Genomic DNA, 25114 nt, shown 5'->3' on the forward strand with positions numbered 1-25114 from the left:
ATAAACAGGTAAGTGAGATAACAAAAAAGTATTTCCTTTATAAACAATCTCACTTTGAATTAAAAGTAAACAAAATTTCCTTAAATCTGTGTTTTATAGCTGGGTACAGTGGCTCATGCCTATAATCCTAGCTACTCGAGAGGCTGAGGCAGGAGGATCGCTTGAAGTCAGGAGTTCAAGACTGGCCTGAGTAACATAGGGAGGCCCTGTCTCAAAAAAAAAAAAAAAAAATTGTTTTACCACTTTAACTTCCTTTTGGAACATTTTCTTTTTCACATCAGGAAAACAATTTTTTATTATATAAAATTCATACTAGCAAAGGTATTCTATTTGCTCCATCATCTCTGTATCAGCACCACTATTTGGTTAATTCTGACAGTGATAAAAATAAAACTCCTAAATTATGTGCCAGTGTTGCTTGATGCCAAAAATAAAACCAACAAAATACAATGATAATTTCTATTTTGTCCTGAGGCTATATTTACCTGAAAAATTAGTATGGAGTATAAACAAATAACTTACAAACCATGGGAGGTGTGGGACACATGAATGTGCACCGAAAGCATTACCAACAGCTTTCACACAGCCCAGCCACTTCAACACTGGCTTCTCTAAAATTATTATTATTTTAGAGATGGGGTCTCACTCCCTTGCCTAGGCTGAAGTACAGTGGCATGTTCTCAGCTCACTGCAGCCTCGTGACCTCCTGGGCTCAGGTGATCCTTCCCACCTCAGCATCCCAAGTAGCTGGGGCCACAGGTGCACACCCCCATGTGTGGCTAATTTTTGTCTTTTTTGTAGAGATGGTGTTTCATCATGTGGCCCAAGCTAATCTCAGACTCCTGGGCTCATGTAATCCACTCGCCTCAGCCTCCCAAAGTGCTGGGATTATAAGTGTGAGCCACCAAGCCAGGCCAAATTATTTTTAAATGACATTAAATTTGGATGCATACTTTCTATTGAGAAAAGCAATGTGAATAACCTGTCAAATGATTTACTAACTTTTTTTTTTCTTTTTTTTTTGAGACGGAGTTTCACTCTTGTCACTCAGGCTGGAGTGCAATGGCACGATCTGAGGTCACTGTAACCTCCGCCTTCCAGGTTCAAGTGATTCTCCTGCTTCAGCCTCCCGAGTAGCTGGGATTACAAGCATGCGCCATCCTGCTGATCTACGTTTCTGTATTTTTAGTAGAGACAGGGTTTCATCATGTTGGCCAGGCTGGTCTTGAATTTCTGACCTCAAGTGATACGCCCACCTTGGCTTCCCAAAATGCTGGGATTACAGGTGTGAGCCACTGGGCCTGGCCCAATTTACTAACTTTCTGACTCTAATGGTGAGTGGGGTTGAAACGAGTGAAAAATGATGTCCTTACTAACCTTGGCAAAGTGTTTCCAGGTCAAATTGCCAGATGTTCACTGTTTTGTCCATCGAACCAGTAGCAAGTAAAAGGGTATTAGGTGCAAAAGCACAAGTTGTGACATACCTAGTTAATAAAAACAACTATTATGCATGTTCTAATGTTTAAATTGTATTAATACAAAGTGGGGTTCAGTTCAGACCTGGTGTGCTGAGTCAACGTGTGAAGGATATTCTCAGTGTTCTGAAAAACAACAACAGCAGCTTTACACTCACTCAGGTAAGAGCAAAGTCACTGATGAAGACTCATTTGACATAAATGGGTTATATACTAAGTGAATACATTAATATTTATTAGTAACTAACATAAGATGAAACTTTACTCAATGAATAGTAGAAACGGCATCCGTAACAGCATTCTCAGGTACTTACTTCGCTTTTTGTCAATTATTGGCATTATTGTCTGCTAGCCATCTCCTTAGAAATTTTTAATACAGTAGACCCTTGGCATTTGCTCATCTGTTTGAACCTACTAATAGTATCCTAAACATCTATTACCTGAAATAATTCATATTTTTGGCTATGGCATTTGACTTGTACACATTACAGGACCAGTGACTAGAAATTAGTCCCTTGGCCGGGTGCGGTGGCTCATACCTATAATCCTAGCACTTTGGGAGGCCGAGGCGGGTGGGTTACTTGAGCTCAGGAGTTCGAGACCAGTCTGGCCAACACAGTGAAACCCCATCTCTATTAAAAATATAAAATATCAGCTGGCATGGTGGCACGTGCCTGTAGTCCCAGCTACTTGGGAGGCTGAGGCAGGAGAATTGCTTGAACTCAGGAGGCGGAGGTTACAGTGAGCTGAGATCGTGCCATTGCCTACAGCCTGGGCAACAGAGCAAGAGTCTGTCTCAAATAAATAAATAAATAAATAAATAAATAAGTCCCTTAGATTTTGAGTACACTAAGGTGGCCATCCAACATTTTAGGTGTATTTAAGTGGGACTCATACATATTTTACAGAGACAATTTAGTGTTATAATTGTTTCTGAGAATGTAAAATCTCACGAAATGTTCATGAGAAATATTAAACATCTACCTCACCTACCTTGAGTATTCTTTTCCATTTCCTGCCAGAACACTCAGTGGCTTGAACCTCTGTGTGGAACACTAGCTTAGATCACTTGCTTAATTTGCTACCCTTTGATTACTTATATCTCCATTTATTTGCTGGCATAGCTACAGCCTAAATCCAATCATTTGGAGGCTCCACTCAACATTTACTTCTCTTGGACAATATTCTTTTCAACTACTTTATTTATTTTTGAGACACAGTCTCACTCTGTTGCCCAGGCTGGAATGCAATGGCACGATCTCGGTTCACTGCAACCTCCACCTCTGGGGTTCAAGCCATCCTCTCGCCTCAGACTCCCAAGTACTGGGACTACGGGGATGCACCATCACAGCCAGCTAAGTTTTTGTATTTTTGGTAGAGACGAGGTTTCACCATCCTGGCCAGGCTGGTCTTGAACTCCTGAACTCAAGCCATCTGCCTGCCTCGGCCTCCTGACATGCTGGGATTACAGATGTGGGCCACTGCACCCGGCCACAACTTGGTCTTTACTCACCATGGATCAGTCAAAAACTCCCATTTTCCAAGTCCATGATAACCTATTCTTTCTTACACCACTCTCTAAATCCAGCCAGGACTCTAAAAATGGTAGGTCACTTTCAACCATATTCACAAAAAACCCTAGGGTAAACATTCATCCTTTGCTATTATGGAAGCCTGGTGTAAAAGTTTAATAATTGATTGTATGTGATGTTTTGAACACTGGTGCTCTTTAAATATGTATATTTTATGATCACATTTAAAATCTATCCATCTTAAAATCATTACTGAAATATTTAAGGGCTTGTTGCAGAACCGATATCTTACTTGCATAACTATTTTAGCACTTGTGAAAATATATATGATCTTAGTCATACTAAACAGAAAAAATACATACTTGTTCTACCATGCCTAACTTGAAGTTCAGTAGTCTAATAAACATAATATTCATAGATCACAAGATTTTTAAATACTTACAGTATCATATACTATGACAGACTTATCCACTGACCTTTAAAAGAAAAGAAATTATAGGTGAAAAGTTCTATAAAAACAAAGTACAGTATTTATGTAATTAGTATTTTTAAGTAACTTTAGTAACTTTTCTAGAAAAGACAGATATTAACATACATTTAGAATGCAATCCTTTTGTTCATATGTATGAAAACTTTAATTAAAAAAACTACACGTGGCCAGGCACAGTGGCTCATGCTTGTAATCCCAGCACTTTGGGAGGGTGATTCGAGCGGATCATGAGGTCAGGAGTTCGAGACCAGCCTGGCCAACATGGTGAAACCCATCTCTACTAAAAATAGAGAAAAAAATTATCCGGGCATGGTGGCATGCACCTGTAATCCCAGCTCCTTGGTAAGCTGAGGCAAGAGGATGGCTTGAACCTGGGAGGTGGAGGTTGCAATGAGCCAAGATCATGCCATTGCACGCCAGCCTGGGTGGCAACGTGAGGCTCCATCTCAAAAAAAAACCAAAAAAATGCCATATATAAAATTCAGAAAATTATAAGCTTTATTAGAACAATGCCACTTTTTTCACTGTTTCTTTTTCCTCAAAAAGCTAATATGCAATAATCTATTGCTTTTAAATGAATTTAAAATATTTAAGAATATTCTCAATTGTATTTTCTAATATTATAAATAAGTGATAGGTGTAACTCATACAAGCAAAAGCTCTTTAGGGTAATAACTTTTAAGAGCGTCAAGGAATCTTACTTTTTTTTTTTTTTTTGAGACAGAGTCTTGCTCTGTCGCCCAGGCTGGAGTGCAGTGGTGCTATCTCGGCTCATTGCAATCTCCACCTCCTGGGTTCACGCCATTCTCCTGCCTCAGCCTCCCGAGCAGCTGGGACTACAGGTGCCCACCACCACACCTGGCTAATTTTTTGTAATTTTAGTAGAGACGGGATTTCACTGTGTTAGCCAGGATGGTCTTGATCTCCTGACCTCATGATCTGCCTGCCTCAGCTTCCCAAAGTGCTGAGATTACAGGCGTGAGTCACCACGCCCGGCCAAGGAATCTTACTTTTAAGAGTGTCAAGGAATCTTAAGACCAAAAAGTATAAGAACCACTGACCTAAATCATGATTCAATTCTTCACTTCTCTATTTTGACTTATAACTGCATTCTGTTGTCCATTCACTTTTCATCTCTAGTCACTTATATTCATCTCTAGACACTAGTCTCCTATAGCTAGGCTTTGCATGTTAGAATTGCTTTAAAAGTTTCAGAAGTTCTCCTAAATTTAACATACAAGGTTTGAATAAGGTCTAACACCATCCTAGGTTCTCAGGGGTTTTTTGTTGTTGTTTTTTGTTTTGAGTCAGGGTTTCACTCTGTTGCCTAGGCTGGAGTGTAGTGGCACGATCATGGCTCACTGCAGCCTCCACTGCCTGGGCTCAAGCGATCCTCTCACCTCAGCCTCCTGAGGAGCTAGCACCACAGGTGCACGCCACCATGCTCGGCTAACTTTTTATTATTTGTAGAGACCAGGTCTTCCTATGTTGCCCAAGCTGGTCTCAAACTCCTGGGTGCAAGTGATCCTCCTGCCTCAGCCTCCCAAAGTGGTGGGATTACAGGCATAAGCCACCATGCCCCGTCCATCCTAGGTTCTCTATTATCTCTACAATCTGTTTTTCCGGCCTCATTTCTCCTTATTTATTTGAATGCTTATCATACATTTTAATCTACTCAAGAATTTCCTGCCTCCTGGAATGCTCTTTCTGTTCCTCAATCTTCCCATATCTGCACAGAAATTCTATACTGCCTTTTCCAAGGCCACCCCAACTATGCCCTACACACCTTCCTTAGAACACCTCTTTTTTCTTTCTTTTTTTTTTTCTTTTAAAGAGACAAGTTCTCACTCTGTTGCCCAGGCTGGAGTGCAGTGGCATGACCATAGGTCGCTGCAGCCTCAAACTCCTGGGCTCAGGGGATTCTCCTGCCTCAGCCTCCCAAGTAGCTGAGACTACAGGCACAAACCCCTATGTCCAGCTAATTTCTTTAATTTTTTTTTGTAGGGACTGGGTCTCACTGTGTTGTCCAGACTGGTCTCAAACTCCTGGTCTCAAGTGATCCTTCTGCCTTGACCTCTCAAAGTGTTGGAATAACAGGCATGAGCTACCACAGCAGGCCTTAGTACACATTCTGACCTACAACCGCATTCTGCTGTCTATTCACTTTTCATCTCTAGCCACTTATATTCATATACAGCCACCTTTTATCCTGCTCATTTTTTTTCAGTCTCCCTCTTTCCTATATGTATCCATTCTATCTTATCAATGACTTTTAGTCACAAATAGAATGTATCATTAATTGACCTGTTTGCATCTACTAAGTATGATTTAAATATGCCTGTCGATTATTCTAAAAACTAAATGTTTATTAAGTTTAATTTACATTTCTCATTCATTTGCCTGTATATTTGTCCAAGTAAACTAAAAATATTCAGAAAAATATTTGAATGAGACCTTGAGCAACACCATATACCCAAAAGCACTTGATAATGTAAACTTCCATTTATCCAGAATGACTAGGAAAGACACATTTCCATAAATATGTTAACTAAGACACATATATATACAAACTGACAAAGAATTATACTGCTATAAAATGAACTTAAAACAATATTGAGTATCACTTAACACTTCCTCCATGACTCAGAGGGTAAGTACATGTCAGGGTCTTGCAGTGCTATTAGTTCATCACCATGAACATCAACTATTAAATAGAAAAGGAGGGGACTTAAAATGTCTTCAAGAGCACAAACACTGTCTTGTACTTCCTCTTCTATGCCCTCTTCCAACTGGCAGAGAGCTGGGCACATAATCATTTTGTCAATTAACCTGTCCCCTAACACAGCAGACAGAGTTCAACTTTATTTGTTTAAACTTTCCAATGATTTAAATTCTAGGTCAAAAGACAATTACTATAAATACCTTTTGATGATGAATAATCTTCATCTTTAGAGATGAAAGAGCCACATCTACAATAATAACAACATAACTAGTAATTTGGCTGACTGTTTGGCAAGAATTGGAGCATATGGAAAAAAGAACCATCAGCCTTAGTCCAGACATTCTAAGTGGAGGTTAGGAGCCTCAATATCTTAACTGGAATGAAAGCTGCTATGAAAAGCCATAAAGGTGGGTCAGAATACTATGACCTGTGAGATCAGACAGGAAAGTTTTAGAAAATCTAATGGCAAGGAGAAAATATACAAAAGTATTCAAAAGGAAAACAGTATAAAGTAATTGAATCATTGCAACTATGTTCCAGCCAATTGCCTAACAGAATAAAGCTCTGAAAAATAAAAGCCAAGGTTGAAAATTTCAACACAGAACTGGAAATCATAAAGAGTGACACCATTGAAAAAAATTGCCAAATAGAAATTCTAGGACCAAAAAATAAAATAAGCAAAATTAAGAATTCAATGGACCAGTTTAATATCATATTAGCTGAAGAAAGAATTAGGAAAGGGAAAACCATCCAGAATGAAGCACAGGAAACAGGAAAAAACAAACAAACAAACAAAAAACCAGAAGCATAAATATAAAAGAGAGAATAAAGTTTACAGTGAGAAGGTGTAATGTGCATTTAATTGGAATCCCAGAATTAGAGGACAGAAAGAAAGGAACAGAGGCAATATTTGAAGAGATAATAAATAAGAATTTTCCAAAAGTGGTAAAATATCATTCCACATTTTTTTTTTTTTTTTGAGATGGAGTCTTGCTCTGTCACCCAGGCTAGAGTACAGTGGTGTGATCTCAGCTCACTGCAGCCTCTGCTTCCTGGGTGCAAGCAATTCTACTGCCTCAGCCTCCTGAGTAGCTGGAATTACAGGTGCCCACCACCATGCCTGGCTAATTTTTGTATTTTTAGTAGAGATGAGGTTTCACCATGTTGGTCAGGCTGGTCTCGAACTCCTGAGCTCAAATGATACGCCCGCCTTGGCCTCCCAAAGTGCTGGGATTACAGGTATGAACCACTGTGCACCGCCAAATATCATTCCACGGATTTAAGAAGTTCAATGAATTCCAAGCAAACTAAATAGGAAACTCACACACAGATACAAAGTGGATGTGCAAAAACCTCAAAACAGAAAATTTCATGAGCAGCCAGGGAAAAACACATGAATTACATCCAAAGGAACAACAGTTAGAATGAAACTAACTTCTCTATAGCAATACACAACAATAATATATCCTAAAATGTGTTTGTTCCAACAAAGCAAGATTGGTTTAACATTTTAAAATCTTGTAATTCACTCCACTAACAGAGTAACAGAGAAAAATTATATCATCTCAAAAGATGTAGGAAAAATCATCTGATGAAATACAATACCCTTGCATGATTAAAAAAACCAACAACAAAAGCTCTTGCAAACTAAAAGGAATAGAATAATAAAGCTTATCTCCCAAAATTGATCATATTGAATAATGAAAGCTTTCCCTGCGCAGTGAGGAATCAGACAACAAGGCCTGTTATCACTGCTTTTATTATCCTGGTAGCATCAACAGTTCAGTAAGGCACAGAAGATACCAAAGATAGAAGAATTAGAAAGGAAGGAACGAAACTATCATTATCCACAAATGATCTGATTTCATATATATATAATCCAAAATAAGAAATTTTCCAGATAAGTCCAATTTATTCCCATTATATATTTCCTTATATTGGCCACATCTTTCATATACTAACAACAAGTGCCTAGAAAGAAGGCTAATAAAAGATGAGAACTTCTACATAGAAGACAATTATTGAAATTCAAAGATAAATGAAGAAATATGCAATATTCTCAGATTACAAGACCAATATCACAAAGATGTCAATTCTCCCCAAATTCATCAGACTCTATATAATCCCAATTAAAACCCAAACATGTTTGTGTGTGGAGACAGGAATTGGGGCAATCTAACAAGTTGATTCTAAAATTTATATGAAAATGTCAATAGCTAGGAATAGACAAAATATAAAGCCTGGGAAAGACAGAATGATATTAGAGCAAGGACAGAAACAGAACAAAGCAGCAGGTTAAGAAACAGACTCACAAATATATTGTCAGTGATTTCTGACAAGGGAGTACAACAAAATGGAGGAGAAGAGTGGTCTTTTCAATACATAGTACTAGGACAACGGGATATTCACGTAGAAAGGAATAAAATGGAATTCCTACTGCACATGATACACATAAATCAATTGTGTGAAAGGCAAAACAACGAGGGTCTTAGAAGATAATACAGGAAAATATCTTCATGACCTCAGAACATGAAGAAGCTGACTACACTAAAATAATTAACTGTGAAAAGGCAAATCTAGAAGGTGGGAAAAGATATTTACAACTCGCAACAAATGGCTCAAATATAAAAATACACACAAACACACACATATACATATATAACAACAAATCAATAAGAAAAAAACCCAGGGAAAAAAATGGACTGGAGACATGAACAGGCACTTCATAGAAGAGAAAACACATACGGCTAATAAACTTCTAAAAAGGTTCCAACCACTTTGTTCTGGCGAAACGCAAATTAAAACCATACTAAGGCAACACTACACACTCATCAGAACGGCTAAAATTTTAAAACTCACAATACCAACTATAGACGAGGATACAAAACAACACTGCTACAGAAGCAGTAACTGTTCAGCCACTGGGAAACTGTTATCTGCCAAAGGTGAAAATGCACATATTCTATGACTCAGCAAGGCCATTCCTATGTATTTATCTTACAGAAATGCATGCACATGTGTACCAGGACATACGATAGATTCACAGATTATTGTAATGCTCTCAAACCAGAAACAATCATATAACCATTAACATTAAAATGAACTATTATATATATTATAATGTATCCACGCCATAGAATATTACACAGCAATGAAAATCAATGGGCCACAGCTCCAGGCAATAATATGAATTAATGTCACAAGTGTAATGTTGGGTACAGGAAGCCCGACAAAATAATTCATATTGCATAATTTGTTGGAGGCCAGTTTTAAAGAAAACAGGAGTAGTGCATATGATCTAATATGTTGTCACCAAAAAGGGGCACTCGGAAAGGGAGGGCTTCTGGGTCAGAACCAGCAATGTTCTATTTCTTGCCCTTTGCGGTGGTTCATCAAGCTCTTGAGGTTTCACGTACTTTTCCGTATGTCTGTTTGATCTCTTATAAAAATGGTTTAGGAAAATTAAACCAACTAGCTTACCCTGAGACTAGCATCTGCCCATCATGGGAAAAAGCACAAGCCAGAACAGGAGCACAGTGCCCACTCAGGGTACTTTTATATTTTAATTCAAAACCTGCAAATAACAAGGTAACAGAGATTAGAAAGCTGACCATGCTTAGAACTGATTTTTAAGTCAACGCCATTTCACTTGTTTATTCAACAAATAATCTTTGAGTGCCTAAAGGACACAAAAATTAAAAACCCTCATGCAGTTCAGATATCTATAAGGAAATAATCGGGATGCAGTGTGATTAACTGGTTTCTGTTGACTAAAGAAAAAAGTCAAGTTTTTAAAGAATTCAAGTAGTTTTACTCAGAAGTCTTTCTGAGGACTATAGACTAAGGCCTATGGCCTGGGAACTACAGGGCAGTCTGTGAGACCACTCCAAAGTGGTGCTTCAGCCTACTGCTTATATACAGGTGGTAGAGGCTTAGTACGTGCAAAATCACATCAAACAGAGGTTACATTAAAGCAGAATCACATCAAGGTCTGGGTGTAAGAGTACATCTGGTTATAGATGACCAAAGTGCATTCGGTTACAGATTGCAGAAACATGATCTCCGGACGTTATCTCAGGTAAGAAAAGGCAAGGCTGGGCTCGTTTATCTTTTAAGGAATGTAGTGACTCAGGCAAGAGACATGGGGGACTCTGTGCTCTCCTCTGTTTTGTCTTCAAGGCATTCTTCCGGAGAGCTGCACGTTGTCACAGAGTCAGGGGTTTTGTGAAATTATGCTGGCAAGCAGAAAGGAGCAAACACGGCTTCTCCTGTTTGTTACTCTGTCTCACATTTCAAAAGCTCAGTAATGGATTTTAAAAAGCAGCTCAACAAAGGCTAGATGGGGTAATTTCGTAACTACCAAAATTTTTAAATTTTACCACAACGTTTAAACTATACCACAATTTTGGTGTCTGATAAAAACAAAATATGCCAACTGCCCAAAAGACTTAAAAAAATGCTTATAATTTTTTAAATCTGGCATTTAAAAATATTTTGTCATCCTGTAAATAATCAATGGTAATTTACACATCTTGTAATTCCAATATTATCTTTATAACACTCCTACAAAGTATAAAAAAGTGTAAAATCCCTTTTATGCTTTTAGAATTACTAAACATAAATATCACAACTGTTTTAAAAGTATACTGAGGGAATTCAATACATTTTGGTGACAACCTATAAAAATAAATATTAAGAAATTGGCAGGGGTTGGAGGAAAGGAAAAGGAAATACACAAGGGAAATTTATAACTACATCGAACACAATAAAACCTTTTTTGAAGTGTTAAATGTCTTTTAGTGAGGATAACAAGCATTTAACTAAAGAAAAAGGTCATCAGAGTAAGTAAAAGTTTCAAGCTCAAAACAGGAAAAAAAAATATTTTTATCTGAGAGAGCAGAGACACACTAAAGGCACCATGCTAGAAACACAAGTGCTAGAAACACAATGATGAACTTCAAAAGGCTTTCATTCTAACTGGGAACAGAGCAATAAGTAGGCATGATTAATCAAACAAAGCAAACATATTAAGGTGCAAACCAAATTAAGACTACAAAACTTTAATACAACCATAAGAATAGGTTATGCCCTCAAGTATAAGACCCATATGTCTCTCTACTCCTCCCTACAAATAAGCAAATAAGGTACCAATGGTGATAAATGCTTTATGAAAAGGTTTTATTATTATTTTCTTTTTTTTCAGAGAGTCTCCTTCTGTCACCCAGGCTGGAGTGCAGTGGTGCAGTCTCGGCTCACTGCAACCTCCACCTCCTGGGTTCAAGTGATTCTCCTGCCTCAGCCTCCCAGGAAGCTGGAACTATAGCTGTGCACCACCACACCTGGCTAATTTTTGTAGTTTTGTCGAGACCAGGTTTCATCACATTGGCCAGGCTGGTATCGAACTCCTGACCTCAAGTGATCCGCCTGCCTCAGCCTCCCAAGTTCTGGGATTACAGTCGTGAGTCACCATGCCCAGCCTTATGAAAAGGTTGTAACTGCATGTTTATAAACTGTCATGTATGTTTTTGTGAAAAAGTCAGTGTCAACATATTTTCCAGTAAACATGTGAAACGCTTTACTTTTGAACAGTTATCAAAGGAACATATTTATTTCCTGATAAAAGGTTCTTCTCTATACGCTATAGGATAATTATGAACAACAAAAATGTAGTTTGTCATTTAACTGAAGTGTACTACGTAACAAATAATAATATTTTGAGGCTCCTGAATCAATCAAGATGACCACAATATTTCAGATTCCCATGAAAATGTCAATGAAGGAATTAATAAAGACAGAAATGTACACTGGTAAAGAGAGTGGGAAGAGGGGCATCAGCAAACCAGACACTGAATCAACTTTGGGAAAGTAGAAAGCACATTAAGTAATGAAGTATAAAAGAATAACAGCCCAGTGTACAAAGAGACGGGGGTACAGCCAAGAAAGTTATTCTGCCCTAGGAAACACTCCAAGACTGGCCAAGTGTAGTGGCTCACACCTGTAATTCCAGCATTTTGGGAGGCCAAGGTGGGAGGATCATTTGAGGCCAGGAGTTCGAGACCATTCTGAGAAACAAACTGAGACACTGTCTCTATAAAAAATTTAAAAATTAGCCAGGGCAAGACCAGGGAGAGGAGGTGGAGAGGGTAGGAAGAAAATACCTCAAGGTTCCAGAATATCAATAGCCAGGAAAAAGGAAAATTAGAATGACACAGACATAGACCTGAAAAGAGAAAAATTGACTGACTGTATACAGATCATTTGGCGTCTACCTCCAATCTCTCCCCAACTTCACCCTTAGTATGCTGCACAAAAGCCAAGCACTTATCCCCAGTGAAACCTTTCAAACAAACAACTGCCTGGGAAGCCCTAGGGTGACAGAGTATCTACTCCCCAACTCCCCAGTCCCTCACCCAGAAGGGCCAATTACCCACCTCCTCATCCTAGAGGGAAGCCAGCACTAACAAACCACCCCTGTGCACAGAGCTTCTAAACATTATTGTCTAATTCTTAAATGCAAACAGAATACTAAGCAAAAAGGGGACTCGACTGCAAACAAAGCTCAGAAAACAGGAGGGAACTTAAAAACAAAGCAAAAACTCCTAAAAGACATCCTGAGAGTTTTGAGAGCTTACCTTTATAACGGACACTATGAAAAGGAAATGAAGAAGATGATGAGCTTTCAGAATCTGAAAATATGATTAACGACATAAAAGATTCAAAAAAAGGTTAAGAGAAAAAGCAGAGAAATTTTTCCCTAAAGTGTAAGAAAAGAGAGAGAAGTGTGGGGGAAAAAAAAGAGAATCAATTCAGGAGGCCCAACATTCAATTAATGGAAGTTGTAAAAAGAGAAAAGGATGAAAGAAATAGCATAACGGAATACTTTATGCCAAAACTGCACAAAATAAGCTTCCTGACTGAAAGGGTCACCTGACGGAATAGTACAATGGAACAGAAAAGACCCACACACTAACAAAAAGCAGTACCTACAGTGAATAAATAAAAAATATAGTGGTATAAACAATGTTCACAGAAACTGTGAAAACCACCAAAGGAGTTGAAATCAAGTGCAAAGTGGTCCCCCTCTGGTGAGCAGAAATGTGCATGGCAGTAGTATGGGTGAGGTCATGATCAGCAATGAGCACCTGATTTTTCAATCATGTGTATTACTTTGATTAAAAGTTTCTTAAACCATATTTTTGTACTTATTTTTAGATACTCAGGCTACCTTAAGTAAAAAGATTAAACAGAAATTTTATCCAGACCACAAATAATTTTAGAGAAGTGCTACTTAGCATACATACCTAAGATATGGGTAAAAGAAACAATCCAAATTTTGACTTGGCAATCCTGACCACATGATGCCAATCGAAAAAACTGAAGACCTTGTTCTCCATCTAAAATTTGTTAAAAATAAATACAGAGAATTTGTAAAACACTGAAATCCCCCCAAAATTTCCATTTCTTAAACTGAGATCTGTTAATTCTACTCATTTAAACCATGTTCACAAGCTATTAGTTAACTTATACCATTTAACAAAATGTTGATTAAAGAATTTCTTTTAAACAAGGTACTATATACGATTATTAGTCCTCAAGTTGCTACAATAAAATACCTTTCATTTACATTCCTCAAAGAATAGAACTCAAGGCTGCAAGAACCAATATTGAGCCACTAAATAGAGCATCCTCTAACCGAATTTTAGAGTCTATGAGGCTAGCATTGATGGGAAAAATTAGGAAGAAAAGTCAGTTACTTTGACAGTGTTAAATGTTTCATCATTCCCAACCTTTTTTTAAGGTCATAGCAATTTCTTCCTTTTTTTTTTTTTTTTTTTTTTTTTTTTTAGACTGTCTCACTCTGATGCCCAGCCTGGAGTACAATGGTGCAATCTCAGCTCACCGCAACCTCCGCCTCCAAGGTTCAAGCAATTCTCCTGCCTTAGCCTCCCAAGTAGCTGAGATTAGAGGCATGTGCCACCACGCCTAGCTAATTTTTGTATTTCTAGTAGAGATGGGGTTTCACCATGTTGGCCAGGCTGGTCTTGAACTCCTGACCTCATGATCCGCTTGCCTCAGCCTCCCAAAGTGCTAGGATTACAGGCATGAGCCACAGCACCGGCCTAAGGTCTTATCAATTTCTTAAAAGCCTGGTCTATAGTTCATATGGAATAATGAGAATTTTTTTCCATTTGATTTAATCAAGGCAAAAGCTGGAATTACAGAAATCAAAAATAACATCAATTCACTCCATTTGGTTGAAAATATTATATTATTGAGGGAAAGTAATCAGTTAAATGGTGTCCCAGAAGCGCTACTACTTTACACTTACTTCATTTTAGCGTATCATTATATATCTGCTAGATTAAGTTCCTAAACAATTTTGGATAATGTAAATATTGATATCATCAATGCAATTTTACACAAGTGGTACCTAGTATCACATGTAGTTTCATCAAGTAAGTTTTGGCATTCATATGCAGTAAAGCACAATTCAGAAATTGAGGCTGGGCATGGTGGTTGAAGCCTGTAATCCTAGCACTTCAAAAGGCTGACACCGGGAGTTTGAGACCAGGCTGGGGAATATGGTAAGACCCTGTGTCTACAAAAAATTTTGTTAAATTAGCCGGGTGTGGTGGCACACATCTATAGTTGTAGCTACCTAGGAGGCCGAGGCAGGGGATCCCCTTGAGCCCAGGAGTTTGAGGCTGCAATGAGCTATGATCATATCACTGCACTCCAGCCTGGATGACAGAGCAAGACCCTGTCACCAAAACAGAAATCTAATATCCATCTTGAGATTGCACTCCAGCTTACCAAATATTCAGTATATAAAATTTAACAAATGTATACACCTGGGCATGTAAATTTTTTCTATGGACTCTGCCTCTCTGAAAGTACAAACACTTTACTAACAAACAACGAATTAAATTCCATTTCACTGAAAGTTTTTCTAACTCCACGGGACTTCCATATTTCAATAGCATTTTTGCTTTTTCTGTAGCATAGGTTTACCCAAAATGTATCCTTTCTAAGAGAGATCTTGAGGGATACAAGCAATTCCTGATAATCACTGTCTTTTTAAGGCAAAACATTTTATTCAATAAATGACTGAGAGCAAAATATTTCTGTATTAGACCTAATTACCAAACCTATTTTTTTCATCGTTTCTTAACTAAATAGATCCTCTGAAGTTAATTCTAAAGTTCTTTAAGTAGTGAAAATTCAGCTAAGACAATGGAAAATTACACAGCTTAAAATGTGCTTATGTTCAGTATCTAAATATAATATTTAGAAACATACTTTTCTTCAGGAAAAATATTTAAATTATAATAACCTAATAACCCACACTTTATCATTTAAAAACTGGAGAGAAATGATTATTTACTCTCAGGTGCAAACAGGATTATTTTTCCTTATTTCAGCAAAATGTCACAAGATGAGTTAATATATCGTAAGTATTTACAGATAATAACAAATACTAAATTAAACAAATTTAAATTATATACTTTGTCTTCTAAATAAATACAGTTGTTCCCACAAATTCCTACAATAATCACTTTAAAGCATGTATCAATTTGTTTCAGAGAATTTACTCATAAGGTTAAGATATATTTCAACAGCAACACTGAAGGAACTAAAGAAGGCACGAAGATTAAAATTCTACCGAGAGAAGTGTGTAATATATGTTCTAAAGGCAGGGTGGGGATGTGGGTATCATTTCAGAGTCTCATCTAGAATTCTCTGCCTGGTGTAGTGAGCCTTTCCTGACCCCAGAAGCTCCCAATCTCTCTAAACGCAGGACAAAAAAGCCCTTATTTTCATTCTAATATTAAAACTAATATAGTGGTCTTTTCATTGGCAATCTATCTTCAGATCATTTAGAACCAAAAAAGGAACCTAGATCTCTCCACACTTCTATAATTCACCAGATTCACTGAGTGCCTACAAGATGTGGAGAAGGTATCACAGAAATGGAAGCAATGACTTGCTACAAGCTGTCCTTAGAGTAAAACAGCACAGAACAATATATTAAAAGAATAACTGCCTTAATTAAATTAGGGAGGCAGTTTAACATAAGAATGGGTTTATGAAAAGAAAATCTATTATTTCAGCAAATCATTAAAAAGAATCTTACTCATCAATCTACATTTCAAGGCCTACTCTGTATCAGGTACAATGAATAAAAGAGACCCAGGCCCTGCCTGCCTGGAGCCTACAAGCTAATAGGAAAAACACCATTAAATATTATCCATATAAATACAGAATTAAAACTTGTGATAGTATTATGAAAGAAAAATAACGCATGCAAATAAAAGACTATATCAAAATTATACAGATTTAGTGCAGGAGTTAAGAGCAGGAGAGGCTTATCTTTAGTGATTTTCAGCCAAATTCTAACGGATATAACAGCAAACCAGGTAAAGGGTCTGCACATAAAACCCTTGGAAAAATCTTAGAAACATTCCAGGAATTAAAGAGGGTCAATGTGGCAAAAAATGCATGAGGCCAAGAGCAATTTGAGATTAGGGGGAAGCAGAACATGTTTTGCTTTTGGGATCTGGGATCTTAATCATATCTTAACAAGCCACTGATGGGCTTGAAAAGGGGGGAATACCACAATCTTCCTGTCTACTCTCTGGACCTGTTTTGTCCAATAAGGCAGTGACTGGCCATATGTGGGTACCGAAGACTTGAAATGCAGCTAGCCCAAATTGAAATGTACTATCTATAATATACACACCAGATTTCAAAGACTTAGTACAAAAGATAAAGTATCTTAATAATTTTTATTATCAATTATTGAAATTACATTATATACTGGGATTATACTGTTAAAATTAATTTCATCTACTACTGCAACATTTTAAATTTTCCTAAGTGGCCTGCAGTACGTTGTTATGGGCAGCACTGGTCTGGCAACAAGACTGCAGGGGAACAAGAGCTACAGAACTCCCATCCACTAACACGGAAAATGAAAACTTTAAAGAAAGAACTTTCCAATTCACTGTACCTATTTAAAAGCAAGAGACTATATTCAGGAGCTCTGTTTATTTCTAAAAAATCAATTGTGTTGGCAAACATTTTATAAATTTAGCTTTTGGAAGATTAAATTAGTAAATGGAAAACATAGCTTCTATTTCCAATTTTTAAAGTTTACATTTCTACTTGAATATCAACATAGTGTTTTTTTCTTTTTTTTAATTGCAATCCTATCAATAGGGTTAGGTCCTCTAAATTGCCATATCCAAGGAATCTGAATCTGTTGTACCAATCTGAGTCACCCCCTGCATATAATAAAGAATGTAATTTTCTTGCAGGAAACTCCAAGCCCCCCCCCCTCCAAAAAAAAGAAAAGAATGTGATTTTCTCATATATTTTTTCAGATTTCATTTTGGTCAAAAAAGAGAGAAGGATAATCCCTTTACAGGAATAAATTAAGAGGGCTCCTCACTCTACTAATGATAACATACAAAAGAATAAAAGAACAAGTCATATACAGCACAAATTATAAACAGGAATTTCTAGCGCTTAAAAGAATAAAATAACCAACCAGAAACTGGCTGTGAAGAAAAATCGCAGCAGGTAATTCCAAGATCATGTGCTTTTTCACTATGCAGACACCTCATTTTATCATCCCACACTGTTAAATCACCACATGAGGAGCCAGTGACAAAGAAGCTTCCATTAGGAGAAAATGCACATGCCACCAAGGAGCCATCTTTAACACTACCACATCTGAAATAAAAGTAAAAAGTGGGTTTTCATTTCAGAGTACCTTTTACTTTATACCACAGTCTCTAACAGCAGCTTGATACAGTAAAAAGAGAATAAATGGCTATAACAGATCTAGAGAGAAAGGACAATTGATGCCTACAGAAATAAAATATCATTTATATGCTATGAACTGAGATACACTGTCTAAAAGCAACGGAGGATTTAAATACCCTCCCTTAATCATTTTAACTGGTATGTTCAAGCTTAAATTACAAACCAAAGTCCACATATCTTCATATTTTTCCACAGGGCAAATCAGCATAAACACATTAAAATCTGTAAAACTTAAACCAGAAAAGCAACGACAAGCAACATCAACTACAAACATATTTTTATTTTAAAGGTAAGATAAAACTATTTTTATTGGAAAATATGTTATTGGAGTCAAAGGTACTTTCAATGTCTGTATTAAAAATTACCTTGAAGCAATGGTGAGGTCTTCAAATATAAATTATTCATGAAAGGAAAATGCTGTGGGCAAGTTAAAATTATGTTAGGAAGACAGGGAGGCACTGTGCTGAAGATATTAATATTAGATCAGTTAGGAAAAATAAGCTGTTAAAAACCCAACAATTAACGCACTGTCCCATCCAGCAGGGTATCTATCATTTATATATAATTAATTATATTCTTTAGGGATAGTTATGCTATACAGCCAGAAGTTGTCATTGGATAAGACTCCTTAGCTGACAGCTGGATTTCATGCATATAAAAAAGATATCTGGCCTAAGTGTTTATTAACACCACTTAAAACACATCACCCTCTTCAACCCAGACCTAAGCTTAAATGAGCAATAGTTGTTGACCAACTGGCATTTGTGCTCTGAAAGATGCTGGGAGATAGGAGGAAGGGGAGGTACACTAGGCTATTTTAATTGTTAATTACTTAAAAGCGCGTGGTTTCTAATGTTCTTAATGTCATCTAAAAGTGTTAACTTTTTTTTTTGAGACCAGGTCACTCAGTCACTCAGGGTGGAGTACAGTAGTGCAATCCTAGCTCACTGCAGCCTCAAACTCCTGGGTTCAAGCGATTCTCTCACCTCAGCCGCTGGAGTAGCGAGGACTACAGGCACACGCCACCACGCCTAGCTAATAAAAATAACTTTTGTTATGTATATTTTGCCACAATATAAATAAATGTGAATAGTTTTAATGTTGTTAAATTGCAATACAACATTACCAATGTAAATTAATTGACTGTTTTTTTCCCAAAAGAGTCTTTCTGGTGAGTTGTTCTTTTTTTTAAGAAATGATAAATAACACATCACCAGCACACCAGGCATGAGGTTCTTTCTTCTGGGCTTGTCCATTCACCCAGCAAGAATTGCAGTCAGAGAAATAACTGCATCTCTTAGCTGAGCTTTACATACTATTACTTTATTATTGAAAACACTTGGGCCAGGCGCAGTGGCTTACACCTGTAATCCCAGCACTTTGGGAAGCCGAAGCAGGTGGATCACATGAGGTCAGCAGTTCAAGACCAGCCTGGTCAACATGGTGAAACCCGGTTTCTACTAAAAATACAAAACATTAGCTGGGCGTGGTGGCAGCAGTCTGTAATCCCAGCAACTAGGGAGGCTGAGGCAGGAGAATCACTTGAACCCGGGAGGCGGAGGATTCAGTGAGCCTAGATCGCACTATTGCACTCCATCCTGGGCAACAAGAGCAAAATGCTGTCTCAAAAAAGAAAGAAAACGCTTAAACCACAAGTGACAAAAATAAAGCCTAACACAAGTATACATATGTAACAAACCTGCACGTTGTGCACATGTACCCTAGAACTTAAAGTATAATAAAAAAAAAAAAGAAAGAAAGCCTAAATTTACTGAACCTTTAAAATGCTGCATTGTGTAACTCTTACAATTAAAAAAAAAACATAAAAATCTAACAAGGTTAACTCTTAATTTTAAGATTGGAAATATAAAACTCTCAGAGCTAAGCAAATGTACTATAAGAATCATATTAAACATCTCTCTGGGTATTTGACCTTTAGAAGGCCAGTTACAAATTTTTTTTTTTTTTTTTTGAGACGGAGTCTCACTCTCAGGCTGGAGTGCAGTGGTGCAATCTTGGCTCACTGCAAGTGCGGCCTCTCAGGTTCACACCATTCTCCTGCCTCAGCCTCCCAAGTAGCTGGGACTACAGGTGCCCACCACCACGCCCGGCTAATTTTTTTGTACTTTTAGTAGAGACAGGGTTTCACTGTGTTAGCCAGGATGGTCTCGATCTCCTGACCTCGTGATCCACCCTCACTGGCCTCTCAAAGTGCTAGGATCACAGGCGTGAGCCACCGCTCCCGGTCCAGTTAAAATATTTTTTCTTGTGCTACCTGAAAACTATTGGCTTCCTAGGGTCATCGAAATATTTTTCTTTTTTTCTACATCACTTAGACTGTGCAGAATATCAAAATATTTTGCTTTCAGCTTTTTTTAAGTACACCTAGTCAACAGGATTAAAACAGGAAGGATTTAAATATCCATACCTATATAACTTGTATGACTGTGCATTCCACAAAACCACAGTTCCATCAGCTGCCCCTGATGTCAAACACCTGGAGTCTGGGGAAAACTGGCAAACCCTCACGGGGCTGCCACTAGGCTGTTCCATCACTGCCAACATCTGTCCATTTTCAGTATTCCATAGGACAGTGGTACCATCTGTTGAACATGATGCCAAAATATGTCCTGAAGGGGAGAAACAGCAGCAGTGGACAGCATAGGTGTGAAACTTCAACGGAGAGTGTGGCAGTTCAGTAAAGTCATGTAACGAGTACAGGCGAATTGTTTTGTCCAAGGAGCAAGTAGCCAAGAGGGAAAAGGAGAAGGCACAGCAGTTGACATCGTCACCATGATCAGCTAATGTGTGAATCAGTTTCACCATGTTCTTTATTTGAAGTAAAACAGCCTGAAATTTTTAAGCAGATAAAGGTTATTCATTCTAGGAATCAGATAAATGTAATTTGAATCTATATAAAAGGGCCAAAATGTTTTAATCTGCTCCATGAATTCTTCCACATCAGTATTTTAAAGCAGTGGTCCCAACCTTTTTGGCAGCAGGGACCAGTTTCATGGAAGACAATTTTTCCCTGGACTGGGGTGTGGGGGATGGTTTCAGGATGAAACAGCTCCACCTCAGATCATCAGGCTTTAGATTCATAAGAAGCACACACCCTTGATCCCTAGCAGGCGCAGTTCACAAAAGGGCTTGTGGATACCTGTAGCCCCAACTACAAAAATTAGCAGGGTGTGGTGGCGCGTGCCTGCAGTCCCAGCTACTTGGGAGGCTGAGGCAGAAGAATCCCTTGAAGGGAGGGGGAGGTTGCAGTGAGCCGAGATCACCCCACTGCACTCCAGCCTGGGTGACAGAGCGAAACTCTATCTTAAAAAAAAAAAGAAAGAAAGAAAATCTAACACCGAAGCTGATCTGCCAAGAAGTGGAGCTCACTCATGCCCTCACCTCCTGCCGTGCAGCCCAGTTCCTAGCAGGCCATGATGGGTACCAGTCCTCAGCCCTGGGGTTGGGGAGCTCTGTTTTGTCTTTGTGAGACAGGGTCTCCCTCTGTCACCCAAGCTGGAGTGAAGTGGCATGTTCTCAGCTCACTGCAACTCCTGCCTCCTGGGTTCAAGTGATTCTCCTGCCTCAGCCTCCCAAGTAGCTGGGATTACAGGCGTGCCCCACCACGCCCGGCTAATTTTTTGTATTTTTAGTAGAGATGGGGTTTCCCCATGTTGGCCAGGCTGGTCTTGAACTCCTAGCCTCAAGTGATCCACCCATCCTGGCCTCCCAAAATGCTGGGATCATGGGTGTGAGCCACCGTGCCCAGCCAAGGGAGCTCTGTTTTAAAGGACAACCTGTTACCTGGGATAAGAACAATTTGGAGAAAAAAAAAAATCTATTAAGACTATAACCTCAGATTTTCACAACTACCTTTGTTATACCAATAAATTTCCACAATTCCTCAAAAAGAACCTTGTCAAATAACTTCAAACTGATTTGATGTTGAGCTTTCAAAACCTAAGGTGTTTATTTCACCTTTGAAGTCTTTCTCATAAGGAGTTCTCAAAAATATCCCATTCCAGATCTGCTCATCTCAACTCAAAAAGTATTTTCTATTCTAATAATTATCTTAGCTGCTCCCTCCACAGGATGGAGCCAAGGCTATCTGCTCCGCCTTTAAAATGAAACTGTAGGATTTGCTCTTAAAAAACCAACAAAAGTCTCACTGAAAATTTATTAATAAGGGGCCATGTTGAAAGCTATCCTACCATGGTTTGTCATCCTGTCTGATAAACAGTAATTATACAAAAGACTTGAGGTGAGGAACCACCTCTGAATGAATCAAGGAAACCAAGAAAACCTAAGAAAGTGTCAAAAAATGAACTTAGCCAGACCACATTCAGAACAAATTTACAAATTTAGAATAAAATCAAACTCCTCACGATGGCAAACAAAATCCTATATAATCAAAATCCTATATAATTCCCGCCTGCCCACTTCTCAGATCTCAACTCTGGTCAGTCTCCCTCTCTTCTTTCCAGCCTCCTTGGCCAAACAATCTTTCGTCTCCATAAAGCGGTTTTCTCGAGCTTAAATGCTCTTCCCTCTGCTCTTCGGATTCTATTTGTCATTTAGATCTCAATTTCAGTGTCTCTCCTCAGAGAGGGTTTCCCTATTTAAAGTAGCCACTTTCTAGGCTAGCACATCACCCTATATTCTCAGCAATTACCACTAGCATCGGATATTTGTTCAATTGTCTCCCCCGACTAGGATGTAAACTCCAAAGGACTAGGGACTTTGCCATCTTGCTCATTTCTGTAGCCACACCATGTAAAACTGTCAGGCATCTAATGTACTTATATAAATATATGTTGAATATTTATTTTGCTCAAGCCCAATTGAGTTCCAGCCTTTAAATAATCTATACGTAATATGAAATTAGAAAATCTACCAAGACTAAATATATATATATACACACACACAGACACATAACTGACGGTGGAAAATTGGTGTAGAGGCAGAATCCGCTCTGAAAGGGGCAGGTATAACCTTGACTTGTAAAACTGATAATCCTGTGTCCTAGTCTTATTTACGGAAATACCTCTACCAAAAAAAATAAATAAATAAAAGTCTGACTGCGATGGTGCACACCTGTAGTCCCAGCACTTTGGGAAGCCGAGACGGGTGGAACACTTGAGCCCAGGAGTTTGAGACCAGTCTGGGCAACAAGGCAAGACCCCATCTCTCTAAAAATAAAAATAATTAGCTGGGTGTGGTGGCGAACACCTGCAGTCCCGGCTACTTCAGAGGCTGAGGCGGGAGCATCGCTTGAGCCCCAGAGGTGATGACTGCTGTGAGCTGTGATTGCACCACTGCACTCTAGCCTGGGCAACAGAGCAGGATCCCATCAATCAATCAAACAATTAAGACATAAGGACCATGCCTTTCCCCATCACAATTTTCTCCTTTTTAGAATAAGTTCAGTCTCTTTTTTTCGAACATAAACTCCAATAAAGCCTAAAAACCAAACACGAAAATTTCTGGTAGACTATCCCTGTACTGTTGCATTGAAAACAATTAAGACCAGGTGGTGCTTTCTGGAGAGCTCGCAAATCCCAGCTGTGCAAGTGCGCACAGGTGATTTTCCAAACTTCCGCTCCCAGCCCTCTGCGGCACTCAGCTCCCTTTGCAGCTCCAGTGGATTTAGTGGAAGCACCGAGCCACCTTCAGCTGAACAATTTGTTTTGAAAAAGCTCTCAGGCCTACCCAGGACCTGCCTGGGGGTGTGGGCGTCCCCTCGGGCCTCCGCTGTCACGCGAACAGTAAATTACCGGGCACGCCAGGTCAGCTGGCCAGCGTAAACATATGGATCCCATCTCATCCAAAGCAAACCTGAAAGGTGCCCAGCGCTCCCAAAATAAAGTCCGCGACTTACACCCCCCACGCACGAAAGACCAGGAATGTGCCCCACTCTGAGCGGCCAGGCCTCTGCGGACGGAGCGACCCAGGCAGGAGGGCAGCTTGGGAGGCAGGGAGCTCACCCGCAGGGGGCTTCCTTCCACCCGGCGCCAGCACGCCCGCCCTAGCCCCAGGCTAAGGGTGCACGAACCACGCCTCGCTGCACTCAAAGTCCCGGCCGGGCCCTGCTGCGCAGTTAGAACCGGGAAATGGAGGGTTCAGACGCCCCGCGCGAGCAGGCCCAGCCGGCTAAGCCCAGCCGCGCTCCCCCACCTGCCGCCGCTGAGCCGGCCCATAGGCGCGGCCCCTCTCACCTGCAGGGCGCGGGGCGCGCCGGATCCTCTATGTGGTGCCCACGGGTCACGTGCCGCGCAGGGGAGGTGGGCGGGGCGGGGCCGGGCCCTCTGAAACCCAGAGACTGGGGACCAGGCCCCGCCCCGCGAACGCCCGTGGAGACCCAGGGCGGAGGGAACAGGCCCCGCCCCGCGAACGCCCGTGGAGACCCAGGGCGGAGGGAACAGGCCCCGCCCCCGGGGCTGGCCCTTGAGGCGGCGCATGCGCGCCCTTCCGTCCGGACTGCGAGTTCCTCTCCGGCTTCTGGCTCTAGGGTCAAGGCTAGTTCAGGCTTGGAAAGGGGCTTCCATGGTAATTCTATCTGTTTTGCTAAAGCTGCGGTGGCAAGGCCTAGTGATCGCCTGAAACGTCGTTTTAAAGGGGGCGTTGCATCGACTGTTCGTCCATCCCTGCTGAAAGTTTTTACCTCTTTCTCCCATTCTCCCCCCTGCACTGTGTTCTCCGAGGCCGGTCTCCCGGATTGGCCTTCTCGGTTTCGGCCACCCTGGGCGGTCCGTGACTTGGCTTCTTCTGCCCTCGCCTCCGCACTCGGGTTCCCCCAGAGGTCTCTCCCTGGCAGGCTGCCTGCCCCGGGCCCCAGCCCTGCCGCTGAGTGGGTATCCTGAGCTCACTGGAACCCCGGGCGCCTTTTCTTCAGCCTTTCCCAGTGCGCCCCAGTGGCTTACGGCAGACGGGTTTCCATGTGTCACTGACTACAAAGTGGCCCTGCCATCCTTTTTAAGATAAAAATTATCCAGAGAAAAAAGTTCCTGGGCAAGTTGCCACTTGTTAACTAAATGCACGACATAGTGTGGGACTATGTTCAGATGAA

At 39.8% G+C, this 25114-nt stretch overlaps 1 protein-coding gene across 39 annotated transcripts in view; it reads right to left on the reverse strand.

Annotated features, from left to right (window-relative positions):
- WDSUB1 (WD repeat, sterile alpha motif and U-box domain containing 1) overlaps positions 1–24328 on the reverse strand; it is an 85945-nt gene extending 61617 nt beyond the window's left edge. For 14 of the 39 annotated variants that reach the window (XR_013401778.1, XR_013401776.1, XR_013401786.1 and 11 more), the window contains exons 1-8: positions 23769–24328; positions 20477–20898; positions 17771–17955; positions 13521–13613; positions 9700–9793; positions 3450–3483; positions 1561–1601; positions 1378–1484 (exon numbers count right to left, since the gene is read on the reverse strand). Coding sequence is in view for 24 of the 39 variants with exons in the window: in XM_077956259.1 (XP_077812385.1) it covers positions 1378–1484; positions 1561–1601; positions 3450–3483; positions 9700–9793; positions 13521–13613; positions 17771–17955; positions 20477–20898; positions 23769–23867 (1075 nt within the window). In the remaining 15 variants the exon portion in view is untranslated. 39 annotated transcript variants of the gene reach the window in all.
- Positions 24329–25114: the final 786 nt, after the last annotated feature.

This window comes from Macaca mulatta, chromosome 12, assembly GCF_049350105.2.
Source record: "Macaca mulatta isolate MMU2019108-1 chromosome 12, T2T-MMU8v2.0, whole genome shotgun sequence".
NCBI classification, from domain to species: Eukaryota; Metazoa; Chordata; class Mammalia; order Primates; family Cercopithecidae; genus Macaca; species Macaca mulatta.